General features: G+C 51.5%; 1 protein-coding gene across 1 annotated transcript; it reads left to right on the top strand.

Annotated features, from left to right (window-relative positions):
* Nucleotides 1-342: 342 nt before the first annotated feature.
* LOC119978413 (demethylmenaquinone methyltransferase-like) lies at nt 343-27,145 on the top strand. Its single transcript, XM_038820043.1, has 2 exons — nt 343-858; nt 25,469-27,145. Exons 1-2 carry the CDS (start codon nt 417-419, stop codon nt 25,666-25,668), a joined length of 642 nt encoding a protein of 213 aa, XP_038675971.1. The 5' UTR covers nt 343-416; the 3' UTR covers nt 25,669-27,145.
* Nucleotides 27,146-27,395: the final 250 nt, after the last annotated feature.

Raw genomic sequence — 27,395 nt, forward strand, 5'->3', positions numbered from 1 at the left:
CCCTTCACCACAGACCTCCACCCCCTGTTTTTTTCCCCCCAGCGCCCCACTCAGGTCACCCCTTCCCCATCCATGGCGTCTCCACAGCCAGCTCGGGTGACGGAGACTATTCAAGGACCATCGCTCCCGGACTCCAGGGGCAAGATTATTCTGTTACAAATTTTAAGTGTCTTGGATTAATTTGAAAATCAGAAAAAAATTGTAGAACTACAGTGGAGTAGGTGAACCGACACCAATGTGTTACCTATTCTTGGCAGTGTTCCACCATTTACTGCAATGTCACAATTGATGTCATGGAATCCAATCCAGTTTGATTGGTTAATTTATGCTTGGATTGCACTTTCCCTGGATGGCTGACTGAAGGTTCCAGCTCTGAATGTGCAGTAGCAGCAGGAACATTTTCAGTTTGTTTCACCATGAATAGACTTACCAAACGGCTGACCCAGCAGCTGGGTAAACCGAGCGAGGGCCTGTGGGGATGGTTGGTGAATAGGTACTTGGAGAAGAACAACAGGTTTCTGGAGGTGAATGCTGTCAAACTGTGTAACATTCAGCCTGAGAGTGTTGTGCTGGAAGTAGGCTTTGGACCAGGCCTCGGGCTGCAGGAAGCTGCCAAATGCATCACATACCCCAAAGGGAAACTCTATGGTGTGGATTACTCAGACTACATGCACAGCGTCACTAGCAGGAGGTTGCAGGCTGACATTGGGACAGGGAAGGTGACACTGTTTCTGGGAAGTGTGGAACACATCCCTCTGGAAGACAATGTGGTGGACAGGGTTTTTCACTGCAACTGTTACTACTACTGGCCTGATTTACGAGCTGGAAGCAAAGAGATCCACAGAGTCATGAAACCAGGTACAATGTTAGAGCTGTTCAGTTAATATAGAAAATCCTGAGGCTCGTGACAATCTGTAATGGGGATGTCGGGATAGTAATGTTTAGAAAATAATGGTTGAGGCACACAAATCTTTGACTGACTTTTCACTTTATCACAAAATCTTTACAGTGCAGAAGGAGGCCATTCAGCCCATTGAGTATACTGGCTCTGTGAAAGAGAATTCTACCTAACCGCACTCCCCTGCCTTTTTTTTTGAAAAATATTTTATTGGAGGCATTTTCAAATACATACATAACAAAGAAGAAAAACACAGCCTAAACATTCTTACTGCCTCCCCAGCGCCTGCTCCCACCCCCCTCTTTTTTAAACTTTTAACCCACCCTGAACCGAAAAAAGAAACCGCCCCAGCTGACAACACAATACTCCTTAAAGAAGTCGATGAACAGTTTCCACCTTGTGGTGACCTCTCCTCTGCAACCCTAATGGTGAACTTGATTTTCTCGGGAACTCTGCTAAATCGCTCACCCACACCCCTACGCTTGGTGCCTCCGAGTGCCGCCAGCACAACAAAATCCGTCTCCAGGCTATCAGGGAGGCAAAGGCCAACATCTCAGCTTCACTCTACACCTGCACTCCTGGATTCTCTGACATCCAAATCATGCCACCTCGGACATGCCCAAAATATATGGGCATGGTTCGCTGGACTCCCCGCATACCAGCCGCATCTATCCTCCACACCTGAAACGAACCAATACATCATGGACACCGTCATGTGGACCTTATGTATCACTTTAAACTGGATGAGATTAGTCTTAGACACAAAGTAGACACATTAACCCTTCTGCAAACCTCACTCCATACACCAGCCCCCAGCAACCACCCCCCCCCCCCCCCCCCCCCCCGATACTCCTACCTACACCTAACCGGTGCAAACTCGATGGGCCGAATGGCCTCCTGCTGCACTGTAAATTCTATGATTCTAACCTCCTCCACCGGGCACTCTCTTTCTTCAACAGCTGTCCATATACATATACATCCGAGACCTTTCCCTCTCCTATTTCCTGCTTGGACAAGAAGAGGTGGCAACGTCAGAAACAAAGGAACCTTCTTCCTCATAACGTCCCTAACCTGCAGATACCCAAACCCATTCCCCTTCACCAACTGAGATATCCCCTCCGGCTCCTCCAGGTCTGCACACTTCCCTCCAACAAATATATTCCTAAAGTATTATATCACCATCCCGGAACCTCGCATCCGCCCAACTGGGTCAAACCTATGATTGCCGCAAATCGCACGCACAGGAGCTTGCTTTCCATTCTAAAATGCTGCCGGCACTGGTTCCACAACCTCAATGATGATACCATCACTGGACTTGTGCAGTACCCGGCTGACGAGAATGGAAGGGGCGGCAGCAATAGTACCCTCAAACTGGTCCCTTTAAACAAGGCAGCCTCCATCCACCCCCACACCAAATGCTCCTCCACCATCCATTTCCTAACCATTGCAATGCTTGCTGTCCAATAATAGTTTTGCAAGTTCAGCAACACGCCCCACCTCCCCTTCTCCCATTGATCCCTCTCCAAGAGCACCTTCCTCGTCCACAGAGCTTTATCGCCCATACAAATCTCAAAGTCATGCCATTAATCTTCCTAAAGAAGGACTTGGACACAAAGATCGGGAGGTTCTGAAACACAAACAAAAACTTCATCAACACCGTCATCTTTACCATCTGGACCTGACCAGCCAACGACAATGGCAGAACAACCCACCTCTTAAAGTCCAACTTCATTCCCTCCACCAACCATGCCAAATTCAACTTAAGCAGCTGGGCCCAACTCCATACCACTTGTATCTCAAGGTAATGAAAATTCGCTCTTACCAACTGAGGCAGCAGTTTCCCCAAACTCCTCTCCTGTCCCTGGGCATTAATTGGAAATATCAGATTTTACCCCATGTTGAGCTCATACCCCGAAAAAAGGCCAAACACCCCCAAAATCCCCATGATTCTGTCAAAGCTTCCAGCCGGGTCTGAAATATACAGGAGATCATCTGCGCACTTGGTGCTCCACCCTGCCACGGCTCAATACCCCTCCATCCCCTTGAGACCCTGAGCGCCATTGCCAGGGCAAAGAGCAGCAGGGAGAACAGACACCCCTGCCTCATCCCCCGGTGCAACCCAAAGTACTGCAAGCTGACCCTGTTAGTCCGGACACTTGCCTTAGGCACCTTATACAATAGCTGAACCGTGACCAAACCCAAACCGTCCCAGCACCTCTGATAAATACGCCTACTGCACCCGAGCAAAAGCTTTCTCTGTGTACATCATGATGTGGATGTGGTGCTAACAATTATACTCAAAGACGAGAGACAAGTACAATAGAGGCTTTATTGCTGTGTGATGCTATTCCTCCGGCTGCAACTGAACACTAGAGTCTGAGTGACTCACACGCATATTTATACACAAGCTCCTTGTGGGCGGAGCTAGCCGGCAGGGGCTTACCGGAGGAACCTGTATTACAGGTACAGGTATACATCCACCTACTGCCAGTATGCATATCTACAGTGGTTATCACCACATTCACCCCCTGTAACAATGAGTCCGGCGGGGGTGACGTGTAACTATGATACAACGGATGAAATATTTACAAAATGGTCCAAACAAAGAAAACCAAGAGTCCATCCGGTCAGCAGGTCACAGGTTGAGCCGAACCGGCGGCCTAATGTTCCGCTGTGATCGGCGTAGCTGTGGTGGCGACGTCGGTGCAGGTGCTGGCGGTGTTGGTGCTGGCTGCTGGCGGGATGACTCCGAGAGCGAGCCGAAATCTTCCGAGAGCGAGCCAAAATCTTCCGTGTCCTCCAGTGTGGGCAGGGATGGATCTGGTGGGGACGAATAGGGGGGCGCTGGGGAAGAGGAGGGTGGCGAGGGGTAAAAAAGGGGCATGGGCATGGGATCGGCATGGGATCAGCACCTGAGGGAGCCAGGTCCCGGAGCGAGACTGTGTCCTGGCGGCCGTCGGGGAACTCCACGTAGGCATACTGAGGGTTGGCGTGGAGAAGGCGTACTTTGTCCAGCAGTGGTTCCGCTTTGTGGTGCCGGAAATGCCTACGGAGAAGGACTGGGCCCGGAGTCGTGAGCCAAGTCGGGAGCGACACTCCGGATGTGGACTTCCTAGGGAAGGCAAAAACACGTTCATGGGGTGTACTGTTAGTTGCGGTGCACAGTAGCGACCGAATGGAATGGAGCGCGTCAGGGAGGACCTGCTGCCAGCAATCGGCTGGGAGGTTCCTGGACCGTAGGGCCAGCTGGACGGCCCTCCATACCGTCCCGTTCTCCCTCTCTACCTGCCCGTTACCCCGGGGGTTGTAGCTGGTCGTCCTGCTGGAGGCGATACCTCTGCTGAGCAGGAAATGACGCAGCTCATCGCTCATGAACGAGGATCCCCTGTCACTGTGGATGTAGACGGGGAAACCGAACAGGGCGAAAATGGAATCCAGGGCCTTGATGACGGTGGCAGACGTCATATCCGGGCATGGGATGGCGAAGGGGAACCTAGAAATTTCATCGACCACACTAAGGATGTAGGTGTTGCAGTCGGTGGAGGGGAGGGGCCCTTTGAAGTCCACGCTGAGGCGTTCAAAGGGGTGGGGTGCTTTCACCAGGCGCGCGCGATCTGGCCGGTAAAAGTGCGGCTTGCACTCGGCACAGATCTGGCAGTCTCTGGTGACTGTCCGTACTTCCTCGACGGAGTAGGGCAGATTGCGGGCATTGATTAGATGGTACAAGCGAGTGACCCCCCGATGGCAAAGGCTCTCGTGCAAGGCACGGAGCTAGTTCACTTGTGCGCTGGCACGTGTACCTCGGGAGAGGGCGTCTGGGGGCGCGTTGAGCTTGCCGGGGCGATACAAGATCTCGTAGTTAAAGGTGGAGAGCTCGATTCTCCACCGCAAGATTTTGTCATTGTTGATCTTGCCCCGCTGCGTGTTGTTGAACATGAAGGCTACCGACCGTTGGTCAGTGAGGAGAGTGAATCTCCTGCCGGCCAGGTAATGTCTCCAGTGCCGCACCGCTTCAACGATTGCCTGGGCCTCCTTTTCAACAGAGGAATGCCAAATTTCGGAGGTGTGGAGGGTACGTGAAAAGAATGCCACGGGTCTGCCTGGCTGATTCAGCGTGGCGGTAAGTGCGACATCTGAAACGTCGCTTTCTACTTGAAAAGGCAGTGTCTCGTCTACTGCGTGCATCCCAGCCTTGGCTATGTCAGATCGAATGCGGGCGAAGGCCTGTTGTGCCTCGGCCGAGAGGGGAAAATGTGTGGACTGGATAAGTGGGCGGGCCTTGTCCGCGTATTGTGGGACCCACTGGGCGTAATAAGAAAAGAACCCAAGGCAGAGTTTGAGGGCCTTGGGGCAGTGGCGGAGGGGGAGCTCCATGAGTCGGGGTCGCATGCGGTCGGGGTTGGGCCCCAGTAGTCCGTTTTGGACTACGTAGCCGAGGATGGCTAAGCGGTCTGTGTGGAAAATGCACTTCTCCTTGTTGTACGTGAGATTAAGGAGAGATGCGGTGGGGAGGAATTTAGAAAGGTTGGCGTCATGGTCCTGCTGGTCATGGCCGTAGGTGGTGACATTGTCGAGGTACGGGAACGTGGCCTGCAGTCCGTACTGGTCAACCATTCGGTCCATTTCTCGTTGAAATATCGAGACTCCATTCGTGACGCCGAAGGGAACCCTAAGAAATTGGTACAGACGACCATCTGCCTCGAAGGCAGTGGTCCGATTTACGGATGGGGAGCTGGTGGTAGGCGGATTTCAGGTCAATAGTAGAGAAGACCCGGTACTGTGCAATCTGATTGACCAAACCAGAAATGCGGGGGAGGGGGTACGCGTCGAGCTGCGTGTACCGGTTGATGGTCTGGCTGTAGTCCACGACCATCCTGTGCTTCTCCTCGGTCTTAACCGCTACCACCTGGGCTCTCCAAGGGCTGGCCTCGATGATACCCTCCCGAAGCAGCCGCTGGACTTCGGACCTGATGAAGGCCTTGTCCTGGGTGCTGTACCGTCTGCTCCTGGTGGCGACGGGCTTGCAGTCTGCGGTCAGATTGGCAAAGAGTGAGGGAGGCTCGACCTTGAGGGTCGCGAGGCCGCAAACGGTGAGGGGAGGTAGGGGTCCGCCGAATTTGAGGGTGAGGCTCTGGAGATTGCACTGGAAATCTAGGCCTAGTAAGAGTGATGCGCAGAGATTGGGGAGAATGTACAGACGGAAACGGTCGAATTCCACGCCCTGTACAGTAAGTTTAACCAGGCAGAAACCCCGGATCGGGACAGAGTGGGACCCAGAGGCGAGAGAGATCTGCCGGTTGGCGGGATGGACTGCAAGGGAATAGCGCCTTACCGTGTCCGGGTGGACGAAGCTCTCGATGCTCCCGGAGTCGATGAGGCAGGAGGTCACGTGGCCGTTGACCAGCACCCATGTGGAAGAGGGTGTCAGGTTGCGAGGACGCGACTGGTCGAGCGTAACAGAGGCAAGTAGCGGGCGATCGGAGGTCGAGTCAGATGAGTCCGACGAGGAGCGGTAGCGACCTGTGTCCTGTGGCGCCGTCCCGGGGGAGGACAAATTGGCGGCGTTTGGAGCACCTGTGGATAAAATGGCGGCGCACATGGAGCGCACGTTGTGGGGTCGGGACAAAATGGCAGCGTCCATGGAACGCACATGGCGGTGGTGGATGAAGATGGCGGCGCCTATGGAGCGCACGTGGCGAGGGCGGAGAATAATGGCGGCGCCCACTGATCGCACGTGGGGTCGGGTGAAGCGGACGGCGGGGCCCATTGAGCAAGTGGCCGAGGCGAGGGGACCGGGGACGCGATAGCGGCAACCGTCCGGGACTGACACACCGCTGTAAAGTGGCCTTTCTTGCCACAAGCTTTGCAGGTCGCGGTGCAGGCCGGGCAGCGCTGGCGGGGGTCCTTCTGCTGACCGCAGAAGTAACAGTGGGGACCGCCAGGGTGCGCGGTGCGGCGAGCAGCGCAGGCGTAGTGCGTGGGGGCGGCTGCTGGGGGGGCCGCTTGTGAGGTCCACGAGGGTAGGACGGGTGGGCCTGGGGGGCCATTTGTGGAGTCCACGAGGGGTAGGACGGGTGGGCCGAGTGGCTGGCGGAGTAAGATCGCGCACTACGGGAGGCGGCCGTCATGGAAAACGCCAGGGCCTTTGCGGCCCCGAGTTCGGGGGCGGCCCCTTCCAGCAGTCGTTGCCGGATGGGGACCGATGCATTGCCTGTAACAAAGGCATCGCGCATGAGTATGTCAGAGTGTTCCATGGCTGTGAGGGCCCGGCAGTCGCAGTCTCGTACCAGAGGTATAAGGGCCCTCCAGAAGTCCTCAATCGACTCACCCGGCTGCTGGACGCGAGTAGAGAGTTGATGCCTCGCAAACAGGGTGTTCGCCGACTGTGCAGCTCTCCTTGAGCAGTTCCATAGCTGTGGTGTAGTCAGGCGCATATCGAATTAGCAGAAAGACATTGGAGCTAAGTCTGGAGTACAGGAGTTGCTTTTTCTCAGCCTCCGTCGGGGGAGGGTCCGCTGAAGAGATGTAGGCCTCGAAGACTGCAAGCCAGTGAACAAAGTCTTTTCTGGCGTGAGGCGACTGCGGATCCAGCTGCAGACGGTCAGGCTTGATTCTGATGTCCATGGTGAACGTAAAATCACACAGCAATAAATTGTGGCGCTAACAATTATACTCAAAGACGAGAGACAAGTACAATAGAGGCTTTATTGCTGTGTGATGCTATTCCTCCGGCTGCAACTGAAGACTAGAGTCTGAGTGACTCACACGCATACTTATACACAAGCTCCCTGTGGGCAGAGCTAGCCGGCAGGGGCTTACCGGAGGAACCTGTATTATAGGTACAGCCATACATCCCCCTACTGCCAGTATGCATATCTACAGTGGTTATCACCACAGTGGAGATGTCGGCATTGGACTGGGGTGGGCACAGTCAGAAGTCTTACAACACCAGGTTAAAGTCCAACAGGTTTGTTCCGAATCACTAGCTTTCGGATCACAGCTCCTGAGGAAGGTCTCCCCCCCCCCCTCTACATTTTCTTCTTTGTCTGTTTCAGTCCCCTCCCTCATTACCTTATTGGTTGCTGGCTACAAACAAGCCCTCGAACAGGTTGGTGAATTGCTTCCAGGTATTTTGGAAGCCTTCTTCCAATCCTCTGATATTGAATTTTATTTTTTCCAATTTGAGGAATTCGAATGGGGCGGACTGACAGTCAGTCCGCAGCCTTAGATCTTCAGCTGAGCAGGATTCTCTAGCGGACGATCAGGGAGGCAAAGCCTAGGGCATCTACCCCTCTCCCCGTGAAGAGCTTTGGCTGTTCTGATACCCCTAACACTGCCACTTTTGGGCATGGCTCCATCCTCACCCCACAGCCTTGGACATGGCCTCGAAAAAGACGGTCCAGTACCCAACAAGTCTGGGGCATGACCAGAAACTGTGGGCGTGGTTGGCCAGGCCTCCCCGGCACCATTTGTATTTGTCCTCCATCTCTGGGAAGAAGCCGCTCATGTGGTTCTGGTTAAGTGTACCCTGTGCAGTACCTTTAGCTGCACTGTGCTTAGCCCTGTGCATGAGGAGGTGAAGTTTGCCCTGTTCAGTACCCCCATTTCTCCCTTGCCTCGTCCAGTGGTGACCTTGTTTGCTACCATAATCGTCCATAAATGTTGGCCCAGTTACCGTCCCCTAGTTCGCTTTCAGTCAGAAGTCAGTCCAGCAGGGAGTGTCGTCATTATTGGAGGAACTTTGCTGTTTTCTTGCGGAGGAAGCTCCTTAGTTGCATGCATCGCAACCTGTTCCCTTTTGGGAGCTGTAGTTTGTCAGTTCCCCAAAGTCACTATCTTGCCGTCTATGTATAGGTCCAACATCGCCGGGACAGATTTATGGCTCCCGCCGATGGGGGCCATGGTGGACATTGCCATTAGTCTGTAGTGTTGTCTGAATTGGTTCCATGCTCTGTGCGTGGTCACTACAACTGGAGTATCTGGATTGGGTGGATGGGAGTGTGGTCGTGACCAGTGGTTGGAGGGATGTCCCTGCGCAGGAGCTCTCCTCCATTTTTACCCAGTCTGCTCCTGGGTCTTTTACCTAGCCCCATACTCTCTGCAATGGCTGCCCAGTGGTAGAGTTGGAAATTTGGGATGGCTAGCCCCGCCCCCCCCCCATGTTTCTCCTTTTTTGTAGGATGTTTTTGCATATCCCAGGATTCTTTTTCCCACACACAAACTCCATGATTGATTTGTCAAGGTTAGCAAACTAGACCTTGGAGATGAAGATCGGTAGGGATCTGACCAGGAAGAGGAACCTTGGCAGTACATTCATTTTGATTGTCTATGCAGCACCCGCCAGGGAAAGCGGGAGCGTGTTCCACCTTTGCTGATCTCTCTTTACCTCTTTCATCAGGCTCGACAGGTTCCATTTGTGGATCCCTGTTCAGTCATGGGCTATTTGCATCCCCAAGTATCGGCATCTGGTTTGGGCTAGCTTGAAGACCCCGCGGGTTTACAGAGAATATTTTGCTCTTATTGTGATTGAGTTTGTAGCCCAAGAAGGCTCCAAACTCCCTTAGGCGGTCCATTACACCTTCCATGCTGGCTGGGGGGTTCGGGATTTAGAGGAGCAGGTCATTTGCATAGACTGATACTCTGTGCTCTCTGACTCCCCTCTGGATGCCTGTCCACCCCTTTGTCGATCTGAGGGAAATGGCAAGTGGCTTGATTGCCAGCGGAAATAGCAGCGGGGAAAAGAGGCATCCCTGCCTTGTGCCTCGGTGCAGCCGGAAATATCCAGAGCTGGTGACGTTTGTCCGTACGCTCGCCATGGGAGCTGTACAGCAGTTTCACCCATGAGGTGAATCTTGGCGCAAACCCAATCCAGTCGAGTACCTCCAGGAGGTTCTTCCATTCGACTCTGTCAAAGGCCTCCTCCGCATACAGGGAGATGATCACTTCTGGTGTCTCTTCCCCGGGTTGGGTCATGATCACATTCAGCAGGACAGTACGGTGGCACAGAGGTTAGCACTTCTGCCTCACGGCGCTGAGGCCCCAGGTTCAAACCCGACTCTGGGTCACCGTCCGTGTGGAGTTTGCACACTCCCCCCGTGTTTGTATGGGTTTCGCCCCCACAACCCAAAAATGTGCAAGCTAGGTGGATTGACCACGGTAAATTGCCCCTTAATTGCAAAAAATGAATTGGGTACTCTAAATTTAATTTTAAAAATGATCAAGTTCAGCAGGTGCCTGATGTAGGCCGTTAGTTGCCTGCCCTTATCAAAGCCCGCCTGATTCCCCTGCCGCTACCTCTGGCATGCAACTTTCCAGTCGCCTCACCAGGGCCTTTGCTAGGAATTTGGCGTCGATGTTTAGGAGTTAAATGGGTCTGTATGACCCGCACTCTGTCGTATCATTGACCTGTATGGGGATTAGCGATACTGAGACCTGGGCCAACGTGGGCGGAGGGTCTGCCTCTGCAGCAAGTCATTGAACATATCCCGCTGGTGCGGGGCCAGTGCTGCTGCAAATCTTTGAGAGAAGTCTACTGGGAATCCGTTTGGACTGGGTGCCTTCCCTGACGGTATGGAGTTGATAAGAACATAAGAACATAAGAACATAAGAACTAGGAGCAGGAGTAGGCCATATGGCCCCTTGAGTCAGCTTCGCCATTCAATGAGATCATGGCTGATCTTTTGTGGACTCAGCTCCACTTTCCGGCCTGAACACCATAACCCTTAAACCCTTTATTCTTCAAAAAACTATCTATCTTTATCTTAAAAACATTTAATGAAGGAGCCTCAACTGCTTCACTGGGCAAGGAATTCCATAAATTCACAACCCTTTGGGTGAAGAAGTTCCTCCTCAACTCAGTCCTAAATCTACTTCCCCTTATTTTGAGGCTATGCCGCCTAGTTCGGCTTTCACCCGCCAGTGGAAACAACCTGCCCACATCTATCCTATCTATTCCCTTCATAATTTTATATGTTTCTATAAGATACCCCCTCATCCTTCTAAATTTCAATGAGACAGTCCCAGTCTACTCAACTTCTCCTCGTAATCCAACCCCTTTAGCTCTGGGATTAACCTAGTGGATCTCCTCTGCACACCCTCCAGTGCCAGTATGTCCTTTCTCGGGTAAGGAGACCAAAACTGAACACAATACTGCAGGTGTGGCCTCACTAACACCTTATACAATTGCAGCATAACCTCCCTAGTCTTAAACTCCATCCCTCTAGCAATGAAGGATAAAATTCCATTTGCCTTCTTAATCACCTGTTGCACCTGTAACCTCACATTTGTCAACATTGTATTCCATCTGCCAGACCCTAGCCCATTCACTTAACCTATCCAAATCCCTCTGCAGACTTCCAGTATCCTCTGCACTTTTTGCTTTACCACTCATCTTAGTGTCGTCTGCAAACTTGGACACATTGCACTTGGTCCCCAACTCCAAATCATCTATGTAAATTGTGAACAATTGTGGGCCCAACACGGATCCCTGAGGGACACCACTAGCTACTGATTGCCAACCAGAGAAACACCCATTAATCCCCACTCTTTGCTTTCTATTAATTAACCAATCCTCTAGCCATGCTTCTTTATCTTATGCAGCAACCTTTTGTGTGGCACCTTGATACTCTCCAAGATTTCCCCCCGTGCTAGTGGTGCTTCCAGTCCCCGGCATGTCCAGTCCATCGAGAAACTGTCCCATCTTCGGAGGTGTACAGCTCCCAGTAGTAGGTCACAAAGGCCTCATTCATCTTGTCTGGGGCCGTGGCTAGCCTGCCGTTTCTATCTTTCACCTGCGCTATCTCCTTGGTGGCTGCCTGCTTTCTCAGCTGGTGAGCCAGCAGGCGGCTGGCCTTGCCTCCATATTCATAAAAGATCCCACGAGTCTGACGGAGTTGGTGCACTGCTTTCCCAGAGAAGGGCAGATCAAATTGCGTTTGTAATTTTTTTCTTTCTGCCAGTAAATCCACCGTCAAAGCCGTGAAATAAAGTCGATCCACATCCATTATGGAGTTGGCCAACTGCTGCCTAGCCGCCCTCCTTTCTGTCCCTAAGCGCCCTTTGAGGGATTATTTCTCCTTTTGTCACCGCCTTCCTGCACCAGGCTCCCCGAACAGGCGCCGGACTGTGGCAACTAGGGGCTTTTCACAGTAACTTCATTTGAAGCCTACTCGTGACAATAAGCCATTTTAATTTCATTTTCTCCTAGAAGTTGGAGGGTGAGACCTCCCCATTCTGGTTTCAGGTTACATATCCCTCGGTGGCTTGTGACATTTTCTCAAAGACTGTCTTGTCGACGAGGAAGGCTGTGCCCAGCCTCCATGGGGGGTGCTGGGCCCGGCCCACGTCCAACCTCACATCCATGTAATGCGAGCATGGTCGGAGATTACAGTTGTGGGATATTCTGCCCCTACTATCCCTGGAAGCACCAATTTCCCTACTCCAAAGAAGTCGATTCAGCTCTCTTGCCATGGCGGACTGCTTCATTAATTTGGGGTTGGATTTATCCGTCCATTGGTCCAGTTCGCAGTTAAAGTCTCCCCCCCCCCGCCCTCCTCCATTGAAGAGTCGGTGGGAGTCTCGGTCAGGATTTCTGTCATGGTCTTTTTTATAAATATGTGTCCTCCCAGTTGGGGGCGTACAATTCACAAGTATCACTGGTGCCCCTTCTGGGACACCGCTAATCATGACATAGCGTCCCGTCGTCCCCCCACCCCCCCCAGGGTCTGTCACCATCTTCATTGCTGTCACATTTGTCCTCTTATTGAATAGTATGGCCACTCCCCGAGCCGTCATCTGTCCTATCCACCCCTTTCTTATCTGTCATGTTATTCACCCTGGGGTAACACGGGCTGCAACTGGATGCAGTTGTACTTGAAAGTAGACGCCAAACTGTGATGTTAGTTCAATACGCTTTATTGAACTTATTAAGCAGTGCACACAGCTCGCTGTGGGTTTGACACTCTACTAATCTAAGTGTGCTTGCTATAACTAACTAGACCAGACTAGCTCTGAGCCACGTGTAGAAGGTGCTAACTGATATATACACCCTGACTGTCACTACAGTTGTCACCAGTGGAAAGAGGCAGAGTGTTGATGCCTTGTGTGTTTTATAGTGGGAGACCACCCTCTAGTGTTCTGCCTGGTAATTTTTAAAAAAAAATAATTTTTATTGAAATTTTTACAAATTTTAAACATCTCAACTCTATTAACAAAACAACCGCGGTAACACCCCGAGAACAATACCCACCCAATTTCAAAAGCAACTACAAACAAAAGAAAAAAACCAAAAGAACACCCAAACAACAAAAGGGAAAGAGATAACACCCGCCACATCCCACAAATCCATGTACACAGTTCTCCCTCCCACCGATCCAAACCCCCCCCTCCCTCCCTCCCTCCCTCCCCCCTGGGTTGCTGCTGCTGCCGGCCTATTTCCCTACCGTTCCGCCAGGAAGTCCAGGAAAGGCTGCCACCGCTTAAAGAACCCTTGTACTGATCCCCTCAGGGCAAATTTCACCTTCTCCAATCTAATGAACCCCGCCATATCATTGATCCAGGCCTCCATGCTTGGGGGCCTCGCATTCTTCCACTGGAGCAAAATCCTCCGCCGGGCTACTAGGGACGCAAAGGCCAGAACACCGGCCTCTTTCGCCTCCTGCACTCCCGGCTCCACTGCACCCCAAAAATTGCGAGTCCCCAGCCTGGCTTGACCCTGGATCCCACCACCCTCGACACCGTCCTTGCTACCCCCTTCCAAAACTCCCCCAGCGCTGGGCACGCCCAAAACATATGGGCGTGGTTCGCTGGGCTCCCCGAGCACCTAGCACACCTGTCCTCGCCCCCGAAAAACCTACTCATCCTCGTCCCAGTCATGTGTGCCCTATGCAGCACCTTGAACTGTATGAGGCTAAGACTCGCACAGAAAGAGGAGGAATTCACTCTCTCCAGGGCATCCGCCCACGTCCCCTCCTCAATCTCCTCACCCAGCTCCTCTTCCCATTTACCCTTCAGTTCCTCCACCGAGGCCTCGTCTACCTCCTGCATTATCCGGTATATGTCCGAAATCCTCCCTCCTCCAACACACACCCCCGAGAGCAACCGATCCCGCACCCCTCGTGGGGGCAGCAAGGGGAACCCCTCCACCTGCTGCCTGGCAAACACCCTCACCTGCATGTACCTAAACATGTTCCCGGGGGAGCCCAAACTTCCCCTCTAACTCCCCCAAGCTCGCGAACCTCACCTCTACAAACAGGTCCCTCAACCTCCTAACCCCTGCCCTGTGCCAGCCCAGAAATCCGCCATCAATGCTCCCTGGGACAAACCGATGGTTCCCCCGTATCGGGGCCTCTATCGAGCCCCCCACTTCTCCCCTATGCCGTCACCATTGCCCCCAAATATTGAGGGTAGCCGCCACCACCGGGCTCATGGTATAACTCGTTGGAGGGAGCGGCAGCGGCGCCGTTACCAGCGCCTCCAGGCTCGTGCCCACACAGGACTCCACCTCCATCCTCTTCCATGCTGCCCCTTCCCCGTCCATTACCCACTTACGCACCATCGCTGCGTTGGCAGCCCAATAGTACCCACAGAGGTTGGTCAACGCCAGCTCCCCCCTATCCCTGCCCCGTTCTAGGAACACCCTTCTCACCCTCGGAGTCCCATGCGCCCACACAAATTCCGTAATACTCCTGTTGACCCTCCTAAAAAAGGCCTTCGGGATAAGGATGGGGAGGCACTGGAACAGGAACAAAAACCTCGGGAGCACCGTCATCTTAACGGACTGCACCCTCCCCGCCAGTGACAGCGGTAACATATCCCACCTCTTAAACTCCTCCTCCATCTGCTCCACCAACCTTGTGAGGTTGAGCTTGTGCAGGGCCCCCCAACTCCCAGCCACCTGGACCCCTAGGTACCTGAAGCTCTTCCCTGCCTGCTTCAGTGGGAGCCTACCAATTCCCTCCTCTTGATACCCCGGATGCACCACAAACAACTCACTCTTGCCCAGGTTCAACTTATACCCAGAGAAACCCCCGAATTCACTAAGAATCCTCATCACCTCCGGCATCTCCCCCACCGGGTCCGCCACATACAGCAACAGGTCGTCCGCATACAGCGACACTCGATGCTCCTCCCCACCCAGCACCAGGCCCCTCCAGTTCCCTGACTCCCTCAATGCCATGGCCAGGGGCTCAATCGCCAACACGAAGAGCAAGGGGGACAGGGGGCAGCACGGTAGCATGGTGGTTAGCATAAATGCTTCACAGCTCCAGGGTCCCAGGTTCGATTCCCGGCTGGGTCACTGTCTGTGCGGAGTCTGCACGTCCTCCCCGTGTGTGCGTGGGTTTCCTCCGGGTGTTCCGGTTTCCTCCCACAGTCCAAAGATGTGCAGGTTAGGTGGATTGGCCATGCTAAATTGCCCGTAGTGTCCTAAAAGGTAAGGTTAAGGGGGGGTTGTTGGGTTATGGGTATAGGGTGGATATGTGGGTTTGAGTAGGGTGATTATTGCTCGGCACAACATCGAGGGCCGAAGGGCCTGTTCTGTGCTGTACTGTTCTATGTTCTATGTTCTATGTTCTGGGGGCACCCCTGTCTTGTCCCCCGGTACAGCCGAAAGTACTCCGACCTCCTCCTATTTGTGGCTACACTCACCATTGGGGCCTCGTAGAGCAGCCTCACCCACCGGATAAACCCCTCCCCGAACCCAAACCTCTCCAGCACCTCCCACAAATACTCCCACTCAACCCTATCAAAGGCCTTCTCCGCATCCAATGCCACCACTATCTCCGCCTCCCCTTCCATGGCCGGCATCATAATGACATTGAGGAGCCTTCGCACGTTTGCATTCAACTGCCTTCCCTTCACAAACCCCGTCTGGTCCTCATGAATGACCTCGGGCACGCAATCCTCTATTCTAGTGGCCAGGATCTTTGCCAGCAGCTTAGCGTCGGCGTTTAGCAGCGAAATCGGCCTATATGACCCGCACTGCAGAGGGTCCTTGTCCCGCTTCAGGATCAAGGAAATCAGCACCCGTGACATAGTTGGGGGCAAAGCCCCCCACCCCCCCCTTGCCTCGTTAAAGGTCCGGACCAACATGGGGCCCAACAGGTCCAAATACCTTTTATAAAATTCCGCCGGAAACCCGTCCGGCCCCGGCGCCTTCCCCGACTGCATGCTCCCTATCCCTTTGACCACCTCCTCCAGTTCGATCGGCGCCCCCAGTCCCTCCACCTGCTCCTCCTCCACCCTCGGGAATCGCAGCTTGTCCAATAAGCGCCCCATTCCACCCCCCTCCACCGGGGGTTCCGACCGGTACAGTTCCCCATAGAAGTCTCTGAGGACCCCATTAACATCTACTCCCCTCTGCACCACCTTCCCAGCCTTATCCGTCACTCCCCCAATCTCCCTGGCCGCGTCCCGCTTTCGGAGCTGGTGTGCCAGCATCCTGCTCGCCTTCTCCCCATACTCATACACCGCCCCCTGTGCTTTCCTCCACTGAGCTTCCACCTTTCTGGTAGTCAATAGGTCGAATCTGGCCTGAAGGCTTCGCCTCTCCCCCAGCAATCCCTCCTCTGGAGCCTCCGCATATCTCCTATCCACCCGCACCATCTCCCCTATCAGTCTCTCCCTCTCCCTCTGCTCCCCCCTCTCCCTATGGGTTCGGATGGAGATCAATTCCCCCCTCATCACCGCCTTCAATGCCTCCCAGACCGTCCCCACTCGGACCTCCCCGTTGTCATTGGCCTCAAGGTACCTCTCGATACACCCCCGAACCCTCTCGGCCACCTCCTCATCTGCCAGCAGCCCCACCTCCAAGCGCCAGAGCAGACGTTGGTCCCTCTAAGCGCCAGAGCGGACGTTGGTCCCTCTCTTCCCCCAGCCCGAGGTCCACCCAGTGCGGGGCATGATCTGAAATGGCAATGGCGGAGTATTCCATATCCTCCACCCTCGAAACCAACCCCCTGCTCAGGACAAAAAAATCAATCCTCGATTATGCCTTATGTACGTGGGAGAAAAACGAGTACTCCCTGGCCCTTGGCCTGACAACCTCCAGGGATCCACACCCCCCCCCCCCCCCCCCCCCCCCCCACACCCCCAAATCTGGTCCATAAATCCCCTCAACACCTTAGCCGCCGCCGGCCTCCTACCCGTCCGGGACTTGGATCGATCCAATGGGGGATTCAGCACCGTGTTGAAGCCCCCCCCCCCCCATGATCAGGCCCCCCACCTCCAGGTCCGGAATGCGGCCCAACATCCGCCGCATAAACCCCGCATCGTCCCAATTTGGGGCGTAAATATTCACCAACACCACCCGCTCCCCCTGCAGCTTACCACTCACCATCACATATCTCCCGCCACTGTCAGCCACCACCTTTAACGCCTCAAACGGCACCCTCTTTCTCACCAGGATCGCCACCCCCCGACTCTTCTCATCCAACCCAGAGTGAAATACTTGGCCCACCCATCCCTTCCTCAGCCGAACCTGATCCACCACTCTCAGGTGTGTCTCCTGGAGCATGGCCACATCCGCCTTCAGCCCCTTCAGGTGCGCAAATACCCGGGCCCGTTTGACCGGCCCATTCAGCCCCCTCACATTCCAGGTTATCAGCCGGATCAGAGGGCTCTCTGCCCCCCCTCCCCTGCCGATTAGCCATACCCCATCCCTTGCCCACCACTGGCCAGCGTCCCCCGTCCCACGGTGGCAACTCCCCCACTCCAGCACCCCCTGCATCCTCCAGCTCCTTCCTGACCGTTTCAGCAGCAACCCGGTACCCCCCCCCCCCAAGGCTAGGACCCCTCCTAGCCGCGCCCCTCCCTCCATAGCACTCCCGTGAGCCAGCTAACTTCTGCTGACCCCGGCGACTCCCACCCTACCTCCGACTCCTCCCCACGTGGGACTACCCCTCCTCCATCGTGCCCGTCAATGGGTCCTCCTCCCCCCTCCCCCGCTCTTGCGCGGGAAAAGAAAACAGCCAACAACGACCCGCGCTTCTCAGCCCCGACCCCGCCCCCATCATCTCCCAGCGCGGGAAACCCACAGAAAGCCTGGCCCCGCCTCCTCCAGGGCTACTCCCATTGTCAGTCCCCCCCCACCAGCTCCCCGAACTCCCCGTTTACCCCCCTGCCCGAACCCGTCCACCAGACCCCTACAGAAAAACCCATATAGAAAAGACAAATCGACATCACCCCACCCATCCTAAGGCCAACCCACATCTTACATTAAACCAAGCAAATACAAATACAGTATTATACAGCATCCCCCATCTTAGACCCTCAGTTTGAGTCCAATTTCTCGGCCTGCACAAAGGCCCACGCCTCCTCCGGGGACTCAAAATAATGGTGCCGATCCTTATAGGTGACCCACAGACATGCCGGCTGCAACATGCCGAACTTCACACTCCGTCTATGGAGCACCGCCTTCGTCCGGTTAAACCCGGCTCTCCGCCTCGCCACCTCCGCACTCCAGTCTTGGAAGATCCGCACCTCCGTGTTCTCCCACTTGCTGCTCCGCTCCTTCTTGGCCCACCGGAGCACACACTCACGATCCACGAACCGATGAAACCGCACCAACACCGCCCGCGGCGGCTCGTTCGGTTTGGGCCTCCTAGCCAGAATTCTGTGGGCCCCCTCTAACTCCAGGAAGGACCCAGCCCCCATCAGCGAGTTTAACATAACCGCCACATAGGCCGCCAGGTCCGACCCCTCCAGCCCCTCCGTGAGGCCCAGGATCCGCAAATTCTTCCTCCTCGACCGGTTGTCCAGCTCTTCGAACCGCTCCTGCCATCTTTTATGGAGCGCCTCGTGCATCTCCACCTTCCCCGCCACGGCCACGGCCTCATCCTCCCTTTCCGAGGCCTGCTGCTGCAGCTCCCGGATCGCAGCCCCTTGGGCTGTCTGGGTCTCCATCAGCTCCCTGTTGGTTACCTTCAGCGACTCCAGCAGCTCCAACTTAAGCTCCTGGAAGCAGCGCAGCAGAGTCGCCTGCTGCTCCTGCGCCCACTGCCTCAGCTCCTCAAGGCCTCCGCCGGCCGCCATTTTGTCTTCCTTCCCCCGCTTTTTCAGTGGTGCTTTCTCCGTTTTTCTCCTTACTCCACTCCTGGTCCGGACCATAGGACCGTAGGGGTCGACTCCTGTCCTCTTCCCACAGCTCCGTTGGGGGCCCTGAAAAGAGCCCCAAAGTCCGTTTTCAGTGGGAGCTGCCGAATGTGCGGCTTAGCTCCGCATTGCCGCCACCGGAAGTCCTCTGCCTGGTAATTGGTTGTGTTCTGTCCTGTTGTTGATTGGCTGTACTGGGTGTCTGTTACTGCCCGTCTATATCTCATTATATGCATGAGTGCATATCATGACATTACCCTCAGTCAGTCCTTCGCCCTCAGGTGTGTCTCTAGGAGGAAGACTATGTCGGCCTTCAGGCTTTTCAGCTGGGCGATAACTCTGGATCTCTTCAAGTGACAATCCTGATGGGGGCTTCTGCCCCCCCCCCCCCCCCCCCCCCCCGTGGGATCAGCCATATTCACCAAGCGGATGTGCCCCACACTCCGGGAATTCCCCTTGTCCAGGGGCCATTCTAGATGACCACCATGATCCTCTTTGTTCAGGCCGTCCCCATGTATGACCTGTTGTAACCAGTGTTCTACTCTTCCCCCTCCCCGCTCCGGAGTACCCCTAGCCTCATCTATCCCCCCTTCTCCGTGCCCCTGAGTGTTTCCCTACTCCTGTTCATCCCCCCGTTGCGCTCTACCACCCCGTCTCCTCATCCTGCTATTTTACATCCCCCCACCCCCCATGACAGGCGCTCCCACCCTCTCGAGAGCTGTACCATAGCCCTCCCTCTCCTCTTATCCCAGTGCGCTTACATACTCTGTCGCCCGGTGGCTCCCCACATAGGAGCCTTTCCTCCTACCTTTGGCCCATTCTATTCCTCTCCCCACCCACCCCTCTTCCCCACTTTAGTGTCCCTCTGTGACCCTCCCCCCCCCACACCCTCTCTTGGGGCAGGCAGGTGGCCATTCCCATGGAGAGATAAGCCACGCATGAACAGACAAATAACATCTTTGTGTCCATTACTACTTTCCCAGCCTGTTTTTCTGATGAGGTTCTCCGCCTCACCCGGCATGTTGAAGTGGAACTCCCTGTTATTATAGGTTACCCACAGTTTTGCCAGGTAAAGCATCCTGAACTTAAATAGGGCCACCTTGGCTCCATTAAACTTGGCCAGGTGTTTGGCCAAGTCGTTCCCAATGTCTCGGTATATACAGATCGCGTGGCCCTCCCATTTACAGGACCTCGCCCAGTTGAGAATCCTCTCCTTGACTTGGTACCTGTGGAGCTTTGCAATGGTCACTCAGGTGGTTCCCTTTATTTGGGCCTTTGCCTAAGCGATCTGTGGGCTCTGTCCACTACTGGGGTTTGGGGGAAACTTTCTCCCCTGACTAAATTCCCCAGTAGCAGCGTTACATCATCCTATGGGTTCCTGCCCTCCATACCCTCAGGCAGCCTAACGATCCTCAGATTCTGGGAATGGGATCTGTTCTCTTGTCCTCGACTTTCCCTTTGAGCGTTCCTGGGCCGTCACTATTCTTGCCATGTCCGTCTCTAATGCGGCAATCCGGTCACTCTGGTCAGTTGCAGCTCTCTTCAGTTCCTGCACTGTCTCTTCCTGGGTTTCCAACCGTTTCTCCGTCTTTTCAGGGCCCCTGAAGGGGGCCAAAGCAATTGCTATGGCCGCCTTCATGGTTTCCTTCAGGCCCTCTTTGATGGAGTCCCTCAGCTTTAGGTGCTCCTGTGCCAGGAATTCCGCCCATTGCCCTGTCAGTGGCTGGGTCGATGCCTTAGCTGCATCAGTGATCCCTCCTGGTTCGCGGTGCTCTGTTTGGCTTCACTTCTCTTGTTCGCTGTCTGTGTCCTTCTCTTCGGGCTCTTGCCACTTCTGCTGTCTTTTCTGTTTCTTGGCGGTTTGAGGGCATTTTTCTTTTGGATGGCTGTTCCTTTTGTTTTGGGTGAGGGTGCAGATGTTTTTTGTTGGTTTTGTGGTCGATTTCTAGGTTTGAAGGCCAAAGTTAAAGTTTCCTGAGGAGAGTGACCTTTCGTGCAACTGTTCAGTACATTGCCACCATCGGAAGTCCCCTTTTAACTCCATAATCAACCCTACTCCTCTTTGCTACCCTTTTATTATTTATATTCCTGTAGAGGAGGAGTTTTGGATTTCCTTTTATGTTCGTTGCCAATCTCTTCTCATACTCTCGCTTTGCATCTCTTATTTATTCCCCTCTAAGCCTTTTATATTATAGTTTTGCCTGCTAATCTTTGACTCAATTTATTTGGGCCAGACTTGCCTCCCCAAATTAACTATTCTTACCCTGCATTGTTCTTTGTCCTTTTCTATAGCCAACCTAAAATTTATGATGCAATGAACACTATTTTCTAAATATTCCCCTATTGACACTTGATGCAATTGGCTGACCTTATTCACCAGAATGAGGACCAGTAATGCTTCCTTTCTCATTGAACTGGAAAAATACTGATGCAGAAACAATTTCCTGAACACACTCCAGAAACTCTTGCCCTCTCTGCCCTTCCAAAGCTGCCATAACATTTACATCTCTCTATAATGTCCTTGCAAATTATTTTTCCCTGAGTCCGTTCCATCAGTTGGTGGTCCAGGAACATACCCAGGAATGTTACCGTATGTCTATTGTTTCTTAACCCCAACCAAATAAATTCTGTTCTTCACTCCTCTGGGACATCCTCTCTCTCTGGGATTGTAATTCAGCTGGTGGTGTAGCGGTACTGTCACTGGGCCAGTAATCCAGGCACCAAGGGCCATGCTCTGGTGACCGTGGTTCGAATCCTACCATGGCAGGTAGTGCAATTTGAATTCAATAAAAATCTGGAATTAAAAGAAGTCTACAAATGACCATGAAACCATTGTCGGAAAACCCCATCTGGTTCATTAAAGTCTTTTAGAGAGGGAAATCTGCTGTCCTCACTTGGCCTGTCCGACATGTGACTCCAGATCTACAGCAATGCGGTTGCCTCTGAAATGGCTGAGCATTTCAAGGGAAATTAGCAATGGGCAACAAATATTAATGTCATCAATGCAGAAAACTCTCTTTTTTCCCTTTTGTCCATTATGCTGTATCCAGGACAATTTACTATCCAGTCCTGCCCTTCTTTGAGCCATTGGCTGTCTTTGTCTAAACTCTGCATCTACATATATGCACAGCAACCCTTATTTAGACCTGATTGCATTTCCTCTTCTTCTCACCCAAAACGTAAAACATAGAACATAGAACTGTACAGCACTGTACAGGCCCTACAGCCCACGATGTTGTGCCGATCATTTATCCCAATCTAAGATCAACCTAACCTACACCCTTCCAATTTACTGCTGTCTGTGTGCCTGTCGAAGAGTCGCTGAAATGTCCCTAATGACTCTGACTCCACCACCTCTGCTGGCAGTGCATTCCACACATCCACCACTCACTGTGTAAAGAACCTACCTCTGACATCTCCCCTATACCTTCCTCCAATCAACTTTAAATTACGTCCCCCCGTGACTGCCATTTCCACCCTGGGGAAAAGTCTCTGGCTATCCACTCTATCCATGCCTCTCATCACCTTCTACACCTCTATCAAGTCACCTCTTTCCTTATTTGTTCCAGTGAGAAAAGCCCTAGCTCTGTCAGTCTTTCTTCATAAGACAAGCCCTCCAGCCCAGGCAGCATCCTGGTAAATCTCCTCTGTACCCTCCCCCAGCATCTACATCCTTCCTATAATTAGGCGACCAGAACTGGACACAATATTCCAAATGTGGTCTAACTAGAGTTTTATAAAGCTGCAGCAAAACCTCACGGCTCTTAAACTCAATTCCCCTGTTAATGAAAGCCAACACACCATACGCCTTTTTAACAACCCTATCAACCTGGGTGGCAACTTTGAGAGATCTATGTACATGGACCCCAAGATCACTCTGTTCCTCCACACTTCCAAGAATTCTGCCTTTAACCCTGTATTCATCATTCAAATTCGACCTTCCAAAATGAATCACTTCACATTTATCAAGATTGAAGTCCACCTGCCACTTCTCAGCCCAGCTCTGCATCCTGTCAATGGCCTGTTGTAACCTGCAACAACCCTCAATACTATCTACAACTCCCCCAACCTTTGTGTCATCGGCACCCTACCACTTCCTCATCCAAGTCATTTACAAAAACCACAAAGAGCAGAGGTCCCAGAACAGATCCTTGTGGGACACCACTGGTCACCGACCTTCAGGCCGAATACTTTCCATCCACTACCACTCGCTGTCTCCTTACGGCCAGCCAATTCTGTATCCAGACAGGCATATTTCCCTGTATACCATGCCCCCTAACTTTCTGAATGAGCCTACCATGGGGAACCTTATCAAGTGCCTTACTGAAATCCATATACACCACATCCACTGCCCAACCTTCATCAATGTGTCTTGTCACATCCTCAAAGAATTCAATGAGGCTTGTGAGGCATGACCTGCCCCTCACAAAGCCATGCTGACTATCTTTAATCAAACTATGTTTTTCTAAATAATCATAAATCCTATCTCTCAGAATCCTTTCCAATATTTTGCTCACCACAGATGTAAGACTGATAGGTATGTAATTCCCAGGGATTTCCCTATTCCCTTTCTTGAACAGGGGAACAACATTCACCTCCCTCCAATCATCCGGGACTACTCCAGTGGAGAGTGAGGACGCAAAGATCATCGCCAACGGCGCAGCAATCTCCTCCCTCGCTTCCCGTAGTAACCTGGGGTATATCCCGTCAGGCCCAGGGGATTTATCTATCCTGATGCTTTTCAAAATTTCCAGCACATCCTCCTGAATATCAACCTGTTCAAGTCTATTAACCTGGTTCACACTGTTCTCATGAGCAACAAGGTTCCTCTCTCTAGTGAATACTGAAGCAAAATATTCATTTAGGGCCTCCCCCATCTCCTCAGACTCTAGGCACAAGTTCCCTCCACTATCCCTGATCGGCCCTACTCTCACTCTGATTATCCTCTTATTTCTCACATAAGTGTAGAACGCCTTGGGGTTTCCCCTAATCCTTCCTCTCCTCAGTCCATTTTTGAGTTCCTTCCTGGCTACCTTGTAATCCTCTAGAGCCGAGTCAGATCCTCACTTCCTCAACCTCATGTAAGCTTCCTTCTCTTGACTAGAAGCTCACTTCTCTTGTCATCCAAGGCTCCTTCACCTTACTATTCTTCCTCGTCTCAGTGGGACAAAACTATCCAGCATTCGCAGCAAGTTCTCCTTAAACAACCCCCACATTACTGTTGTACATTTCCTCAAGAACAATTGTTCCCACTTTATGCTCCTCAGCTTTTGTCTAATAGCAGTATAATTTCTCCTCCCCCAATTAAATACCTTCCCATACTGTCTGTTCCTATCCCTCTCCATGACTATGGTAAAGGTCAAGGAGTTGTGGTCACTGTCACCGAAATGCTCTCCCACCGAGACATCTGACACCTGGCCTGGTTCGTTGCCGAGCACCAAGTCCAATATGGCCTCTCCCCCTTGTCGGCCTATCTACATATTGAGTCAGGAATCCTTCCTGTACACACCTAACAAAATCTGCTCCATCCAAACCATTTGTACTGTGTCCTATTTTTGTGCCATGTATCCCAATTCTCTCTGCACCTTAGCATTGTTTCTAATATTCCCTTCTGTTTCCCACATTCTTATCAAATTAAATTAAACCACTCCCAATAACACTGGGAAATCGTCTGCAAGAAAATAGATCCCAGCTATGTACAAGTACAATCCGTCCAACTTGTACAAGTCCCATCTCCCCAGAACTGGTCCAAATGTCTCACAAATCTAAATCCCTTCCCCCTGCTCCATCTCTACAGCATCCATCTACTTTATCTTCCTATTTGTATACTCACATGTGGTGCTGGGAATAATCCAGAGATTACTATTTCATAGAATTTACAGTACAGAGGGAGGCCATTTGGCCCATCGAGTCTACACAGGCCCTTGAGAGAGCACTGTACTCCACCATATCCCTGTAAGCCCATCTAAACCTTGGACACTAAGGGGCAATTTAGCGTGGCCAATCCAACTAACATGCACATTTTTGGACTGGGAGGAAACCGAAGCACCTTGAGGAAACCAACGCAGACACGAGGAGAAAGTGCAAACTCCACACAGACTGCACAAAGATCCAAAGGCTAGCATCTAGGCGATTACGTAGAACTACTGTTCTTATTCTTTTATTAACAATAACAAGGCTGAATGTTTTTTTGTTCAAAATTATTTATTTAGACCTTGGATATGTGGTGATGTTGATGTCAGGAGCCCTGTAAATTATGCCATAGCAGGTAATGTACCTCCTCCAACAGCTGGCCAGTTATTTGTAAGTGCAGCCAGGTTTGGCACCTGAGATCCCAGGAACACAGAGTTGTCTCAACCACAAGGCCTCAGCTCTCAATCAACAAGCTCCTTTAGCTCTATACCAGTGAGAAGATGCATAGACATACTTTCCAATATAACTTTGCTGCAGAAAACTGAGTATTTATCTTACATTCTACAGGTGGTTTGATGGTCACCATCCTGAGACTGAAAAATCTGAAGAGGGTTGTTTCTGCTGGATTGTTAAAGGATACACATTGGCCACCTGAACCATACATGGCAGCTCTCCGTGACACAGGATTTGTTGACGTGCGTATGGAGGACAGACAAGTCGATGGAAAATCCTTTCAGGCTATTTTTGCCACAGCAAACAAGCTCTGAAATGTGCTGTCACCTGAGGCCTGATAGCTGACTAATTTGGATTGGCTGAATCTGTTATTGAATGATTTTATAATATGTAAAAATAAATGGGAACTCTATCACTTCTATCAGTGATGTTCCACTTACCCAGGACAGGTTTAGAAAGATCAGATAAGGAGAATAATTTTACTATGAGCTCTGCTGCCCCATTTGAAAGTTAAACATTGCAGGATATATCCTAGTTAGAAAAGATAAAGATGGACAAAGGGGAGTTGGAGCAGCTGTACTTATTCTGGAGAACATAATAGCTGTAGAGAAAAGGGACACAGCAAAACAAAAATAGAATCTACATGGATAGAGATAAAATAAATAATCACCTATTAGTGGTAGAGAGGTGGAGGACGAAATATGCATTTAAATTGGGGAACTGAGTAAAAATCTGAATTGTAATTATTGGGATTTCAATTACTTGGATATTAATTGAATAGAAGAGGTAGGTAAGAGGGATAACAAAACTGAATTCCTGCAGTGTGTACTGAATTCTTTCCTGAGCTATGTGTGGGGGAAATAAAAGAAAATTCCCGATTGGATCAAGCAATCGGGAATGACCCAGAGCAGATGAGAGAAGGTAGGGGAGCATTTAGGCAATAGTGATCAAAATATAACTATGCTTTAACATGGTGAAGGGAACCAGCTATTTCTGATAGGTAAAAGGGTAATTGATATAGCCATTTTAATGTAAATACAAAAGCCTGTCAAAATTCACTTTTAAAAATGAACTCCTTCATAAGACTGCAAACACAATTTCAGATTATAAAGTGTACAGCTTGCAATAATGTAAGCAGGGATATGAAACATTTACAACATCTACGGTCTAACTCAAAGCGAATGAAACAATTCAATGAGGGTCACGATAAGTTAACATGGATAAAATGAATCTGCCATTTTCCAAAATGTGAAAAAGTATAGGAGTGAACAAAAAACCAGTAGAAATCAGAGCTGATTAAAAGTGTAAATCACATTCCAATACACAGCAAACATCCAAAGATGCAACATATTCACAGCTATGTTGCACATTGATGATTGACAACTTACCATCCAATCAAATACATTTGAGACTCATCCAAGCCAATCAGCACATTAAAAGGGTAGGGATAGATGGAGTCAGACTGATAACATTTTCCAAAAAGATAGAGGTCCGGGCAGCCATTCTCATTCTAGAATCACTCTATACTATTTTGCCTAGCTGTTTACTATCTTTATTTCATATTTTCATATTTCTATTCTAACTCTTAAGTCCGCGCAAGCTGTTTGCTTCGAGCAAGAAATCATTACTGTATTTTGAAAATTCAATTTGTTTGTAAACCACTAAGTTAATTATATCTCTTTAAAGCCTCCTGCAGGGGCTTTATTGAGAACATTTGATTTGTAACCACAAGAAGATTTCAAACTCTCAATTATAATCGATAGACACAATAAAAGATTTCATTTTGCACCCGAGACGTGTAGCTTAAATTTCTACTGAGTTAAAAGTGTATACGAGACTACATTTTAACTGCATGGTAGATTTCAACAATTGGCGTAGTACGGCAAAAGGGGAGGAGCGCTGAGTCGGAGAAAATCGGAAGACCGAAGAAAGACCAGAAGGACGGAAGACCCAAAGAAATCTATCCGAAGAACGGCTAAACTGGGGTAAGAAAATCTTTTTTCCCCCATTAAAAGTCTTAAAGCTGCAACGTCTAGTGCTT

Source organism: Scyliorhinus canicula, chromosome 15, assembly GCF_902713615.1.
Source record: "Scyliorhinus canicula chromosome 15, sScyCan1.1, whole genome shotgun sequence".
NCBI lineage: Eukaryota > Metazoa > Chordata > Chondrichthyes > Carcharhiniformes > Scyliorhinidae > Scyliorhinus > Scyliorhinus canicula.

Bases quoted from the DNA above. Each gene is read 5' to 3' on its own strand.
- LOC119978413 (XM_038820043.1), top strand. From the start codon at position 417: ATGAATAGACTTACCAAACGGCTGACCCAGCAGCTGGGTAAACCGAGC. The intron at 859-25,468 runs GTACAATGTTAG...TACATTCTACAG, and splicing joins CCACAGAGTCATGAAACCAG to GTGGTTTGATGGTCACCATC.